This window comes from Periplaneta americana, chromosome 8 (genome assembly GCF_040183065.1).
Source record: "Periplaneta americana isolate PAMFEO1 chromosome 8, P.americana_PAMFEO1_priV1, whole genome shotgun sequence".
In the NCBI taxonomy this organism is placed as follows: Eukaryota; Metazoa; Arthropoda; class Insecta; order Blattodea; family Blattidae; genus Periplaneta; species Periplaneta americana.
Window position 1 is genome coordinate 44,318,235 of NC_091124.1, and position 16,515 is coordinate 44,334,749.

A 16,515-nucleotide genomic window follows, 5' to 3' on the forward strand; every position below is an offset into this window, starting at 1 on the left:
TGTAGATAGCTACAGGCAAACATGGTATTACGAATAATGTAACATTATGGCATTAGTATTAACCAATTAGCTGCCATTATTTCTGTACCATGTTGCTGAAAATATCATTCTGGTGTTGAAATTGATACATTTTACAACTCTGTAACAGTACTTATTTCCTATTTGTTGTCTGCATGTGTTTACAAATTGAAAATTTCATACTTTGCAGAGAAAATGGCAGCTAGTATTCGAGAAGAAATACACCGATTGCATCGCCGCAAGCAGTTGAACTTTTATCCAGGGCATGATCACAGCAGTCAAGAATCTTCCTCTGATGGTGCCATGGACTCCCCAGGATCTCCAACTACCTCAAGCTTTGCTACCACATACTCTTCAAGCACCAAGGAGAAGCCTTTGTTCACCTTTCGGCAGGTAATTAACTGTAAATGTCTACTATGTGCATGACCAAGTGAACTAACATGGAGATTCTGGTAGTTATAGTCCGGCAATCGGATCTGTGCGCCCCCGTAAGATATGCGAACTGAACCTTAATTCCTTTTCAGCCTCGGCAATTCATTTCTCTCCCTGTATTCCTATTTCTCTCTTTTCTATCCCCCTCTCTTTCTCTCCCCCACTACTCACAATTTTGAGCCTTCTTGCAGGACAGTTTATTTGCACTTGCAGTCCAGTGTTGTCAACTCAACATGAATACTGTAGCACGGAGTGGTGAAAGAAATATTATTAAGCAAGTAATAGCATTTTGCATAAGTCAATCAGCGTCATTAGACCTACTTAAATTAAATTATGAATAGGTAATAATTAACCTTACATTATTATAAGCAATATTCAAGAGACATGACACTGTTTGACGGTAGTTTGGCAACATCCCTATTCGGCAAGTTTCGTGGCCTGCTGTTTGACGTAGTGGGAGAGAAACGGGTGGAATGGGGTGAGTAGAGGCGTTAACTTTTCCAAGAACGACGACAGCGCTGAAGGGGCATAGAACCGATGGTCCGACAATACACTGATGTGACACAAGGTAGAAAGTCCAATTGTAGGCCTTGCAAGATTATTTTAAGTAATTATATGGGCCCTGCCTGAACTTCTTGTTACATTTTTTATGGATTATAAAATTTCCTTGAATTATTGTTAAATTCTACAAACATGTCATATTACAGCCTGATGGTTGCAGAAAAATACATGATACATTGTTTAAATACTGTCAATAATAAATCAACTTCCAAGGAGAGTAAAGAATAAAGATACTGTATAAAGCCTGGTCCAGACACAACAGTTTACTTGACGTTTTACTTGCACATGCAAAATGTTGCAAGTAAGAATGAGCATGTGGACCTTAAAACTGAGCGATTTTTAGAACTGAACAAAGACTGACCGCTGAGTTGGAGGTATTTAGTTATAAAAATCGCTCAGTTTTACAGTCCATACACTCCTTCTTACTTGCAAATAAAAGCATGTGCAAGTAAAATATCAAGTAAGCTGTTACGTCTGGACTGGTCTTAATACCTAGACTATAGTATTATCATTTTTATTTCAATACAACCTATAAGAGGCGTCAGTGGTGTTGACAAGTTGAACTTAGGTTGGACAGGATCTTGAGAAAATGAATAAGAAATTCTAAAAATAATTTTATAGATATGAGCAAAAATTTGCTGTTTTGTTTTTTCAATTTATTGACATTCCGGGACAAATATAACTCAATTCAGGACACACCATAAAAATTCAGAGCAATCCTAGGAAATCCAGGACATCTGGCATCTCATAGTCATCTGATATTGTTTCACCAACACAATAAATATTGTTGTTTAGTCAACTGTCCAAAGACAGGTCTGAACCTCACAAGTGATACCAAGAAGGCACCACATATGAGGCAACTAGGCCAGAAGATAATGGGGCAGGATGGCCAGTTCCTTCCCCCTCCACTGCATACATTGCTGACTAGCTACATATTACACTAGTCATACTTCAGTTGTTTACAAACAATTGTTCTTCCTCTGACACATATTGTCAAGTGGAAGAACAATTTGTTTGTATGCATCTGAAGTCTGACTAGTGTAATATAAAGACACAAATAGTAAATTTTACTCTATTTGTACTGTATTATTTTTGGTCCAGAGAAAATTTCATAAAATATGATAAACAATATATAGGCCTATAAAAGAAAATCACATTGCCCTGTTACCCACATCGTAGCCTACGAAAATGTATATGCCGAAATTATATTGAGGGAAAATATTTATTTAATGGCCGGAGTTGACAATGTCATTTACCTCTGACCTCCCAGCACAAGCTGACAGAATCCTGTTTTCCTTGGGCTTCACAGTTCAGCAGTGAACAGTGTAGTAGAAAATATTCTATTTTTATTTTCGTCCAATGAAATATTCACTGGTTTATAATACCTCCATGCACTTCCTTGACAAGGAACTCGTTCATTAATTATTGTAATGCAGACATGGCAATTTGACAAGCTTTATATGTGTGAGTCTACAAAACAAGATTCAACAGTATTATATCAGCACTGATTAGCAATATGGTTGAAGAGATCAAACAGAATTTCCTCCTGCAACCTAGGAAGTAAGGGTGGGGAAATCTTGTAATGAATTCGCGTCAAATGTAAGGCTTGATAAAAGTTGAAATTTTTTCTTTCTCAAAGAATTTTTGCTGTAGTTTACATTTCGATAGTAAGTTAACATGGAGCAACCATTTGAAATACATTTCTGAAAAAGCTCGTAAAAGATTCTCCCTTCTAAAAAGACTAGCAGGAAAGAAATGGGGATGCTCTAGGAATACTTTGAACACTACATACAAAATGTTTATACAGCCAGTGCTGACATATTGCGGAGAAATTTTAATTACTTCACCTTTCATAAACGAAATAGAATATGTTCAAAACCAAGCTCTCAGACTCATTACTGGTGGAATCAAAACAACTCCAATAGATTCTATGAGATTCCTCACTAATATTAATAGCATCAAAATGACAATAGAAGAAAAAGCACTGATTCAATATGAAAAACTTATTAGATTACCAGGAAACAATTGGCATTCATACAGTCCTCTCTATAGATTGAAAACTCAAAAAAGTTTCATATCCATTGTTCAAGAATTAAAACAGAAAATCAATATCCCGAATTTAAAAGAAAACCTACAAATTAAACCAAACCCTTTAACTCTATTAAATATGGAATATAATCTAAATTTAACAGAAGAAATACTGAAATCAGAAGTAAACACTGAAATACTAAAACAATTGTCTTTAGAGACAATTAATATTAGATACCCTCCACAAAACTGGCTTCATTTATACACTGACGGATCCTTGATCTCCAGAGAACAAGATGCCGGTGCAGGTGTTACGTGCTGTCTCTTCTCACTTTATAGATCTCTTGGGTATGGAACAACAAGTTTTGATGGAGAAATCATTGCAATAAGTGAAAGTCTCAGGAATCTTCTATGCCACATCAGTAAATTTAAAAATGCAGTTATATTGTCAGACTCCAAAGCAGCTATTCTATCAATAGTATCTAAACACACACCTTCATCTCAAACAGCAGAAATAACTAAAATGCTCTCTCAATTAATATCACTCAATAAAAGAATTGTATTCCAATGGATACCATCCCACTGTGGAATCCTGGGAAACGAGAATGCGGATGCTTTAGCAAAGAAGGGCAGCACTGCTACTTACAGACCTGTTACTAAATCTACGTATTACTCTGTGAAAAGATTTATTAAATCTACATACTTCAACAAACAAAATTTGATAACACAATCCCAAGGGAAAAAATGGAACACTCTGCATCATAATCCACAGTTAATTCCTGATTTACCACGAAAATCGTCTGTAGCTGCATTTAGATTGGCAACAGGCCATGATTGTTTGGCGAAACACCTGCATAGAATTGGAATATATCAGTCCCCTAACTGTCCATTGTGCAACTCAAACCAAGAAATGGATTCGGAACACCTCAAAATCTGTGCTTCAGTGGCTGGTCATGATAATATCTTTGAAAAATATTGGAGTGTAAGAGGTCAAATGACTTTATTGTCAAACGCCTGGCATTAGAAAACAACAAACAACAACAACAACATTTAAAATGTAATCTGCGAATTCGTGATCCATTTTAGTATGATAGTGAGAGTGAATTGGTTGTATTGTTACTAATTCTGCTCTTTTTATAGGTTGGTTTAATTTGTGAGCGCATGCTGAAAGAACGTGAGAGTCAAATCCGAGAGGAGTATGATCGTGTCTTGAACACCAAGCTCTCTGAACAGTATGACGCCTTTGTCAAGTTCACATATGATCAAATTCAGAAGCGCTTTGAAGCAGCTGCAGTGCCAAGTTGTAAGTATAAATTGTCTGGTAGTACATAGTACTTATAATTCCATTGTTTGGGACCATAATTTCTGAAAATATTGTAACCAATTTTCTAAGGGAAAAACATTTACCTTAACATTTTCTCTCATTTCGTTTAAATTCTTAAGGATTTTGTATGTTTGTGGTTGAGGTCTGTGCAAATCATTCTCTAAATAAGTTACAAATTCTTCCCAATTATGTCTATGGTTTTTCCGTACTTCTCTTTTAGTGATCGCTCTTTTTCTGTGATATTCTATTTTATCTTCCTGTGCTTTAGTACACAAATATTTCTTATAGGCTTCTCTTTTATCTGATATAACTTTTGCTGTTTCATCATCCCATGTTCTTAATCCTTTTTCCTAGACCATTTTCTTTTTGTGCCCAAATTCTCCAATCTTTATATAAAAAAATTAATTGAAAAATAATTTTTTTATCCTCAAACCTATATATCCCCTCTTATGTTTTGATTTTAACTTATTTTGACTATATTTTTCTGTTAAATTTCAGCTGATTTACAGATGCACATAAGTGTAAAGTGATGAACTGGTATTAATCACCATGTCGAAATTAATTTTGTTTATAGTAAAAAACTTGACTTGTGTTTAGAGATAAAAATATTTAAAAACTGCAACTCAGAACTATGGTGTGCACATATATAGTACTTAAATTTAATAAAACTTTCAAGAAATAGCAGATAAATGGTACATTTCTGTTATAAATCAATATGCAGATCTGACATTTCAATGGTAAAGTCTGATGGAAGTAAATATTGGTTTATGCACCTGAAAGTTAATTTTTGAAGCCTGTGGTTTATACTGGTGCTGCAACTTTGTGTTTCAGATCTCTCCTAAATTCAATGTTTCTGCTGGAAGAGACTTCCAGAATATTTAGCCAAGCAACCTGCAAGAAACATGTTTTTCCTCCTTAGTCTAAATGCTGTGCCTCACATAAATTGCTAAAGTTAAATGGATGAAGTTGAAGAAAGAAGCAAAAGAAAATTGAAAGTTTATGTATACAAGAGCCTGTGTTGGTGGGAATGTGGGGTTGTTTTGCTATATGAAGCTTGTTACATTTTTGCTATGATAAGAAAGTGAGATGATTGGCATGGCATTATTGGTTCGAAGTGAAATTAATAGACATGGTTATATTATTTGCTTTCTTGTTAATATTAAAATATAAAGGATATAGGTTTTTGTCTGACAACAGTTCTTTTAGTGTAATGTGATTTGTTTGTTTTCTTTTTCTTTTTTTAATTTAATTCTGAAATGTTTAACATGAATCTTGATTTGCAAAAGACATGTGAATTGGTGTTTAAACACTAAGGACTGCATGGAAACATGAATCCATCGCTCAAATTAAAAGAGAAAAAAAAATTGATGGCCGGTGTTTTGTTTTATGTTGCGTGTGAAAGATTTTTGTGTGCTTGGTTGTATGTGTGTTACTTGATTTGAAAAATTAAAACATTACAGCTTTCAAAGACTGAAAAAATATATATATATAGAGTGCTGGGAGGACAGGGTTTGCGTGTGTGTGTTTGTGTTTTTTTTTATATATATATATATTTAAAGGTTGATATAGTTTACTTTAAGGGCTATCAGAACTGTTCCTGCAATGTTGACACATGAAAATGTGTTTTACATACTTGATAGGAAACTAAGTTCTGTCTGTGTATTTTCTTTCTTTATTTTTTTAAGTAGTATTCGTTTTGTTTTGTTAGGGATAATTTGTGTACCAAGTACATCAGTGAAGATCATAGTGTCGAACTAAGTTTTGTACAAAACGAACTGCCACATATTGTGCAGGAAGCCATTACCTCTCATCTGAACTTGGAAACGAGTCCACAACCATCGCGTTCTAACCATGCGATTTGGGGACTGTATTAAGAGTTTGTTAGTTGATATTCTCTTCCATTGTAGAAGTTGTATTTCCTCCATCTGTTCCATCTTAATATTTATGAGGAAAATAATACAGCTTAGGTATTGTTCCCTTATTAGTTGCTATTTACAAGTGGCCTACTACTTTCCTTTAGGACAGGATTGGGGAAACTTTTGTCAGCGGTCGCTAAAAAAGAAAGAGATAAATCTTAAAAATTCATATATTGCATTCACAAAATTGTACTGGCATTTTCAAATTTTACTTTTGACAGAGTGAGGGAACAGAAGTGACTACAATATCAGCATGTTATATTATTGCAGTACTTTGGTTTGAATCTAACAAGGAAGGTCTCAAATGAAAATTCATACTAAATTGTAGATGTGAAAAGTAGATTCCACACAATTGAATTATCCACACATTTGATCAGCCAATTCCTCTCCCTTCTGCCCACTGGAAAAAGAAAAACTTTTAAAAATTTTATTGTAAGTTTCTTAACTGTGCACCAATTTGATTTCATATTCCATCAGTAGGCAAACCAAATGGTTAACATTAGACTAGTATGCAAGGGGTTCTAGGATCGATGTTTTTTTTTTTTTATTAATTCAGATACTTTTAAACAAATTTTTGCATATACGAAATGGTGACTATAACTGGTTTGATACTTATTTGCGACGTACATATTTAAATATGTGTGAATCTATTAAAATGTATAATTGTAGTGTTTATATAGAAATTACTGGTTAGAGAAAAAAAAGTGGATTATATCCTAGGAACTTCATTCTAGTGTGTGGTGTTGACCCCTCCTCTGGCCTGCAGATGGGAGTACCCAGTGCAAATGATGCAATGGTCAAGAAACCTAAAGACGTTTAATTTTTTGTTTCAAATAAAAATGTCTGGCTGTCTATATTCATATTATAGGTGTTTGAAATTTACTCTGCAGATGCAACAACACGTTAACAGTTCCATTAAAATATTGTTTTTCTTGTTTTCGAATCCCTCCTGTTAGGAAAAGATGTGTTAATTGTGTTAAGCATAAAGAAACTGAAGAAATCCTTGCAAAGAAAGTGCTATTTCCTTAAATTTGAAGTACATGCTTAGAAAACAGAATGTCGGAAGTTTTCTCGCAGAGTCACAGAACATTTTTATATATTTTAGTGTGAAGAAGGAATTCGTGTTATTTTATTTTACAAAACTAGAGAATTGTTTTACAATGGCATCTTGTAGAATATTTCTCTATAAAACAGCTCAACACATAAAGAATATACAAAAGTTTCTGCATGAATGTCTAAAAATTGAAGGTTATTAATGCCTTTGCCTTGCATTATGGTTAAAACTGTGTTTTATAAAGCTGCAAGTCTGTATTTATGAAGTGGAAAATAATTTTGTATTAAGAATCCGGCCATATTTGAAGAGCGATTTTTTGTTTACTGTGAAATCTTTATGCTCGAGGGACAAATGGATAAAATGTTACGAAAGTTTCAACATCTGACACTTGCTTAACAATCAATCACTCTTGCATTGATAGAAGAATAGACTACTTTCTTGCATGAATTGTATTATTCCTCTTATCATAGACCCATATTAATAGCTTTCTAACAAACCAATGAAGATGAAACACATGAATTCTATGGTAAACATTTGTGCGGTTATATGGTATATATTCAATAAAAATATAAAGGAAAAATAATCATTAATAATAGAACACATGAATTGCATTAAAATTATTTCACTCTCAGTGATATTCACAGTCAATATAAATCGAACAAATTGCTTGAAAGTCTTAAACACCACAGTCTAATACATACAGTCACAAAGTGGTTTTTTGTATTTCTTGTGATACAGCACTCCAAGCGGCTAGTGACTAGGAGTAATAGGAACAATAGACTGTGCTGTATTTCGCATTGTTATGAAGAAAATGTGAAATGTTCTTTATCGGTTGTAATAAATGTTAATGGCTGAAATACAATAATTGGAATAATTAATTAATATGGGACAAGGAGGAGACGTTTGTAATAAAAAGAGGTCAGAGTTATCCTTATTCCGAAAGATCCAGCAAGGCGAGTTTATAAAACATATATGTACTTCATGAAGATAATAAACAAACCTTATGTATTTAATATTTCAATAATGGAAGGAAGGTGTTAATTTTTTCAAAAAGAACATGATAACGAAAGTATAATACATTTTGTCGTCTGTTATAGGATGATCATAGCAATCCTAGTGGCTAGCAACTAGAAAGTTCAACTGTCAATGGATGCATATTCCCTACGTATTGAGCTTCGTGACTGTATGTACTAGATTGTGGTAATACTCAACTGAGAGCATAAACGTCTCACATAATTACAGGGATCTTATGAATCCCCTGTTACTTTTGTTTTTCTCCTAACTCAAAATTACATTAGTAATTGGCTCAACAAGGGTCTGTATCAGGAATCACTTTATATACATGTTGTTGTTTGAATTGTTTATAGATGTTCCATTCAGCGTCACAGTACTGATATTAATGTCTGTTAAGTCACTTTGTATACATAGCTACTGGAAAAACAACTTACATAGAAATTGAGAGATGTCTCTTAGTTCTCTATAGTGTTTGTTGCCACATGCTCCTGTTGGAAAATTTGTAGTGACCCCACTATCTTCAGATTTATACATAAAATCAACCATAAAAAATTACAGCACACAAGGGCTTACATTGCAGGTTAAACACATATATACTTTTGTTTCTAATGTGACATTACTTGGGCGAGGGGGGGGGGAGAAAAGGGTTTGAGGAGAATTGCCTCAGCAGTATAAACAAAAATCTAAACGGAATAGGTGGGCCAAGTACAGGGATTTTTTTCTTCCCCTTCACAGGAGCTGTCAGACAGGTTTTAATGATGTAAATATTAGTAAATTGTCTTACGTTTATTGTTTACTGTAAGGGTAGGGGGTGTCAAATCTGTTCCTCTTCAAATTCGTGACTTGTGTACATTTTACAGTTCTTGCTTCATCTAGCCATTTGTGTTTAAAAATTATATAAAACAAACTTCACGAACTAAAACAACACGGTAATAATCACACTTATGAGCAAAGGACAAATTGTTGCATGCTTCACGTGTGGAATATACTACAAGGTGTGTATGTCAGAACTCGCTTGTGTTATTGTGTTCTGTTAAGTGTATTAAATCTTGGGCTTTTGCTGTTTACAGTATGTTTATATAACTGGAGAAAATGTATATCACTTTTAAGAAGCAAAGTAAGCTTTCAGTTTTGTCGGTGCTTTCGACTGTGGTCAATAATACTCATCCTGAAGGCCGTAAATGACATGCAGGCCAGAGTTTCCCCAAGCCTGCTAACTGTGTGCGAAAGAAACTAAGCTTTCTGTTGTACGACACTTTAAATGTACAGTCTTTGTAATGAAAGGTTTATAACTAAGCTGATAGGAATTGTGATTTGATTGTATCATTGATTCTAGACTAATATTATATTCTGACGGTTAAACATTTTAGATTACTGTCACTTAAAACATGGAGTTGAGTAATGCTTTTAAAGCTGGATTTATTGCATTGGGACATATCATGGTTTAGCAATTCACAGAGGTAATAGTCACTTTTGTATGACGATGACAATTTTACAGTGGTTTTCTCCAGTGCATAGGTAAATAGAAATACTGTTTTTTTTATTTGAACACTTAAAAACCTACGAGGAAAATTCCAAAAGTAAGGCGCAATTAAAAAATCAGGATTTGTTCTTGTGTAAATAGTGTATATTAGAGTGAAGTTTTTATTTTTGCACAATCTTCAACCAGGTTGAAATATTTATCCAACTGTTATACCAGCTTCAAATTTACTTCTGTTTAAAATTTTCATGTCTAAGTTGGTAAGTCATTTCGTTTCAGTTTCTGAACATCTTTTATATCAAAATTATCGTCCAAGTTACCATTTCTCATTCAGTTTTGTACAACTCAATAAAAAGAAAACTATTTTCTCGAGTTTTTTTTTTTTGACAGATGCAAATCTGATGGTGAAGATGTAGAAAAAGAAAGAATGAACACAGAACTGTGACAGACAGTTGAACATTTCTCATTCCTGTCACTATTGGTGGTTTGATATGTTTTTCTAGCAGTTTGTATGGTTGCAGAAATGTGTCACTCTGAATAAGTTTTGTACATCTTACAGAATTGGAATGATAATACTGATACTTCGTAAATGTTGCATTTGGATATCAATTCCATATGCATATTTACATTAAACGGTATCAAACTAAATTTCGAAAAATGTTTAATATAAACTTCAGAAAATAAAAAGGTGTAGCTATGTGCATTCAAGGTTCTAACTTACTTTTGGAATATTTTCTCGCAATATTTGTGTTCTGTCAATATTCGAGGGTGGAATCAACATACAGGGTGATGCACAAAGTTGTACTGACATGTAATGAAGTTTCTGGGAGTCATTTTGAGTGATAATTAATGTGTGTTTGTTTCTGATTGTTGATATGATTATGTTGTTCAGTCAACTGTCCAAAGACAGGTTTGAACCTTATAAGTGACATCAATGAGGCAATAAGAAAAGAAATTATAATTGAAAGGTGCACGAGAAAAATGGGCCAATCAACATTTTCTAAATCTGGCAAATTCCGAATCTTTTGAGACTTTTGTGGATTCTACTCAAATATTTGGAAGGAAGGCAACTCCACTGTTGAATCCTACACATTAGACACACAAAAAGAATATTTTTTAAAATTATACAGGAGATCTTTTAAAGAGAAGTGCTATTATCAGATAACGTATGGAAATATTTGGAATGCATATTTTTCTTATATACAATAGAAGTGAAGACATAGAAAATGAACTGAAAATTAATGTTCATACATTCATAGTTTTCTGGCCAAGGCCAGCTCCTTCACTGCAAACCAAGCATTCTCCAATCTTCCCTCTTTTCCTCCCCTTTAGTCTGTGCTCGTGATTTATATATCTTAATGTCGTCTATCATCTGATATCTTCTTCTCCCCAAAACTTTTCTCCTGTTTACCATTCCTTCCCGTGCATCCTTCAGTAGGGAATTTCTTTTTCTTTTCCTGATCAGTTTCAGCATTGTTCTTTCTTCACCCACTCTTTCTAGCACAGCTTCATATCTTATTATATCTATTTCACACACTGCATTCGCCATATCCACATTTCAAATGCTTCTAATCCTTTCTCTTCACTTCGTTGTAATGTTCATGTTTCTGCCCCACACAGTGCTACATTCCACACAAAGCACTTCACTATTCTCTACTGTAGGTCCGCAGATGTTTCTTTTTCTATTAAAAACTTCCTTTGTCTTTTTGAATTCCTGGCAGCAGTTCATGTTACTAGTTATAGCACACCCCAAGTATTTGAAGCTGTCCACTTGTTCTACTGCCTCACTTGGAATTCTTTTCTTCCGATAACCATGATCTTCGACTTGTTTGCATTTATCTTCAATCCATAATGCTCACAGCTGTCATTTAGCTTCAGTAGCATATCCCTTGGTACTGTCTTCTCTGTTTCTAACAACGCCATATCATCAGCAAATCTTATGCACTTTATTCTTCTTCCTCCAAGTATCACCCCTCCCATGTTCTGAAACAGTTCACCAAGTCCTCCAGGTAGATGTTGAAAGGACAAATAATATCATTTCGAGCATTGTGGGACAATTCACTCTGCTGGTTGTTTAGAACACCCGTGTGTGACTTGGCAGTGTCTTGTAGGTTGTGTAGGCAAAAACGAGCTACCTAGGTTCACAGTGATGTAGTTGAAAAAATGGGAGATAAACAGCTTCAGAATTGGATATACGTCAGTCAGTATAGGTTTTTGAATCACTTTGTATAACCTGTTGTCAAATTTGAAGAACAGTTTTACAATAAGAACAAATATATTTGGCTTTGAAAGTGTGGAATATCTCCTGGTTTAATATGTTAGTGTAAACATTGAAGAAGAGTGTTGAAGTATTGTGAAACTAACAGCACAGTACCACCAGTTGTGAGTGTATCATAATATGTGACAGTTTGTCAAGGAGTGGAGGAAGTGATGTGACCCCGAACATCTTGTACATTGACATGGTGCAAAGCAGTTGTGGATGTCACCATCTAATTTTTATTAAGAAAAATATGTAATACACCTTAGTCTCGACTATTTGCATGTAAAGTGTTGATGAAATTGGTGGTGTTTTAAGTTGAATTTGTGCAAGTCTGTATAGTTCTTGATAGGCACATTAAAAAGAAAAAATAAGACATCTTGAGTGAACCACTGGAGTAATTTCGGATTGGGAAAAATGCAAGTTGAGCAGTGAATAAACATGTCACTTATGAGACCAACAAAAGAAGCCATTAAGAAGTCTCTGTAGCAATATGGAATGGTTAAATAAAGTGTTTGAATCTTAATGTGTGATGAGCAATGCTGGGATGTTAATTGTACCTCTTCTGCAGTGAAACCTTCCATGTAATAATGGACAACTTATGAAATCCTCTCCTTGTTCCTAATTCTTCTCCCTTTGTCTTGATTATAATTACTTTGCGCTTGACAGTTCTAGGCAGCTTTGTCATATCATAGTGCATACTGTTACTGAGGTTGAAACTTTGGCTCATTTCTTGGGTTCATGCCCATTTGGCGAAACTCTTTGTAACAGCAGACATCACAAGATCAGGTCTGTAATCGCAACATGCCTCAAGTCCAATTGCTACACTACCTATGAAGAAGTCCATGGAATAGTGGATACCGGAAATCTTTGACATATTGATATTATAAATTTAAACCTGGAGAGACAAAAGGTTATATTATGGATCCGACCATCAGATTCGAGATACAGCAGAATCAACCTGAGGAGGTTAATCTAGAGAAAAGGGCAATTTATGAACCAACTATCCCTTATTACAAGACATCATATAAACTCAGGGATATAGAAGTCATCAGATTAATGGTGGGCACTAGAGGGACCATAACAAAACAATTCATCTCATTCTGTCATAAATTTGGAGTCCTAACAACAATAATTAAGGAAATTTCTATTATAGCGCTGCAGATTTTACGGCGACACTTGTACTTCAATTCAAATTACAGTTGAATTTTCTCATTCTATTTTTTATCTGTTTTTTATTTTACTGCAAATTTTCATTATTGTAAAACACTATCTACTGTAAATTTCAGTTTATTGTAAGACATTTTTAATGTCACATCTTAAATGTTCCTGTTTAACATTCTTTGTCTTTGGCACCTCACCAAGTTTAAGATTAAAAATTATTATAAAAAACAAGTTGGAGCTGTTTCTCAGGATGAGCAGTAAGATGTTATCATGGCAACACCATCTCAACCCTTGCCTACAAAATGTGATGAACTCTCCCACTGTTGTCGGATTGAGTAAAACATAATATGTATGTGACTTTTTTGCTAAATTGTGATTTGATTTTTAATGGACCAAATGCTGGTCTAGTAATTTTGTATCAGTATTCTTTTGTTCAGATGAGTGAGTGTTGACAAGTTTGGCTACATTTACTGTAAGTCACTTCCTTGAGTGTGCTGTGTTTTATTAGTAGGATTTTTAAGATGAGAAAGGCAATTGGATTCACTGAGACCTTACAGGTAAAAAAGAAAAAGTACCCCTTGGCTCCATGCAGCATATAAGGGGCATGGAGGTATGGATATGGCTGGGAGACTCATTACAGAATGCACGCTGGTTTGAGTCCTCATGGGGGAAGAAATTTTCTCATGAAATTTCAGCCAGTGTAGCGATGGGACCTGTGGCTCCCAGCATAGTGATGCACTTGAGGGGACTATGATAGGTAGCAAAATCCAATTACAAAAGCCAGCTATAATGGCTGGGGGGGGGGGATCATTGTGCTAACCACATGATACCTCCAATATGGTTGGATGATCGTCCGCCTCTGCTTCGGCATGTCGATGTGAGGTCAGCAGCATTATAATACAGGGAGTAGCTAAAATGTATGTCAAAACTTTAGGAGCATAGTCCTCTCACAGGTAGGATGTAAAAATATTATATGGTCATTGGCCCAGAAACACTTTATTTCCTTATTACAGCCCTTTTTTCTACAACTCTGTGTACATTTATGTGATATATTATGAAATAAAAGTAGCATACCACATGGAAGTATCAATGTTTTAACCGGCATTGTTGGTGATGTTCTAGTGGGACGTCATGTTCTTCTACCCAGGCTCAACAAAGAAAGATACAAACAATTCTTAGAGTACACCTTTTTCTGTTACACCATTTGCTATACAACGAAACAAGTACTTCATATACGATGGAGCTTCTGTTTACTTCGGTGTCAATGTTCGTAGATTTCTAAATCAAAGGTTCCATGACAGATGGATAGGTAGAGATTGACCAGTACCTTGACTCCTGCACTCTCCAGACCTGAACCCACTAGACTTTTATTCGTGGGGTCATTTAAAACTGCTTGTAAATGGAACCCTGGTGCAAGATGAAGAGAGTCTTTGAGGCCATATTTTGGAAGGCTGCAACACAAAACGACATTCTCCAGGGATACAATCAATACATCCGAAATTCAATGTGGTGATGGGTTGATGCATGTGTTCATGCTAACAGGGACCATCTTGAACACTTCCTGCAAGACAGATTTTCATGTGGTATGCTATTTTTATTTCATAATGTACTGCATCATGCAATGTAAGCAGAGTTGTAAGATAAGGGCTGTAACAGGGAAATAAAGTGTTTCTGGAGCAATGCTCATGTAACATTTTTACATCTTCTACATGAGAGGAATATGCGTCTAAAGTTTTGACATACATTTTAGTTACATTTTGTATATATATATATATATATATATATATATATATATATATATATATATATATATATATATTTTTGACAGATGAAAGTTTAGTTTCCTCTTTCATGGTGTACTGTATAACAAAGTGTTTCTCTTATAATTCTGTAGCCAGTTTCTGACAAATGGAAAAGTGGTTTGCAGAGAATTTTCCAGGTAATTACTTTGCCATCGTGCAGCATAAAATCTGGAGTCTGGAAGTACGAGAAAGTGACATATTTTGATTCAGTATCAGGACACCCGAACACTTAGTGTAGGTGTAGAACATCTATACTAATAACAAAACTGTGAGCAAAATTTTCTGGTAATTTTCGCTTTTTCAGAAATAATTGAAAAATAAACCTACATATGTATATTTAGTATTTATTCTGATCTAATAATTAGTTGTAATGATGAGTGACCATCATGTGATGAAAAATGGTAGATTAGCTGCAAGCAGTTAAGTGTACAGTATACATTAAGGTTACCAGATTTTTTTCACAATTTTCGGGAACATATCGATATATGGAACTACTTTTAACATTTCTGTTGATTTGTCATTCTCTCATTCTTTTTGTACACTTTGAAGAATTAAAACATTCATTCTACTTAACTACTATTTAAATTACTGGTATTTTCAGAAGAATGAATTATTTTAAGCTAGTCTCTGAATTCCCAATTTTGTAGCAAATTTCTGACACGTCATGTTGAAGTTGATTAAGATAGCATGGCTTGAACAATTTCTAAACTCATTCTGGATTTCTGGAATGTTCACATCATGTTAATTGAAGGAAACAACTTTCCACTGAAGCATTATTTCCAGAAGAGACAGAGACAGTTCAATCAACTTCTGGAGTTGTGCACAGGAAATCATTTTCTCAGAAAAATTAAAAACTTTCACTCCATTTTGGGCAAAATTAAGAACCTTCTTCATTTCACTTTGCTATTTTCTCCTAAGTCACATATATTTTCAAGCAAGAAATTTCATCAAATTATTTCTTCCATGTCAAAAATATTGGACTTTCCCTTGAAATTTTTATCTTTCTGGAGCATCTTATTAATATACCTATATTCCACAAATACCTTGTCTTGTGAATGAATATTCTAGACATTGAGATATTCAACAGCATTTTCATAAAATTATAATAATTAACACTGAAAATCCGGGAAAATCTGGGGATAAATTATTAAATTTGGGGACATTCCGGGAACTGTCCCAGAAAAGGAGGACGTGTGGTAACCTTAGTATACACATCTAGCCTTAGTGAAGGTTCATCCAGATACGTTCTTTTTTTCTTATTTTAACTACTCATATTGCAAAGAAGTCCGTTTCGCATGTTCGTGACCTCTGGGTTTTCCAGTAGGCAGAAAATGAACGGACCACGGACCACAAGGTGGGAATCAAGTAGGGCAAATAACGGTACAGAACGGTAGGGGAAAATGGTAACCCGCGGTTATGCTCGTAAAGCGTGTACCAATCTTCGTTGGTTGTCTTCGACCGTTAT

The 16,515-nt window shown here is 34.5% G+C and overlaps 1 protein-coding gene across 1 annotated transcript in view; it reads left to right on the forward strand.

The window, feature by feature from the left end:
* LOC138704694 (akirin-2-like) overlaps positions 1-12,610 on the forward strand; it is a 31,548-nt gene extending 18,938 nt beyond the window's left edge. Inside the window, exons 2-4 of the mRNA XM_069832833.1 lie at positions 209-411; positions 4,180-4,342; positions 5,195-12,610. Coding sequence (XP_069688934.1) covers positions 209-411; positions 4,180-4,342; positions 5,195-5,205 — 377 coding nt within the window. The 3' untranslated portion in view covers positions 5,206-12,610. The remainder of the gene's footprint in view (positions 1-208; positions 412-4,179; positions 4,343-5,194) is intronic.
* Positions 12,611-16,515: the final 3,905 nt, after the last annotated feature.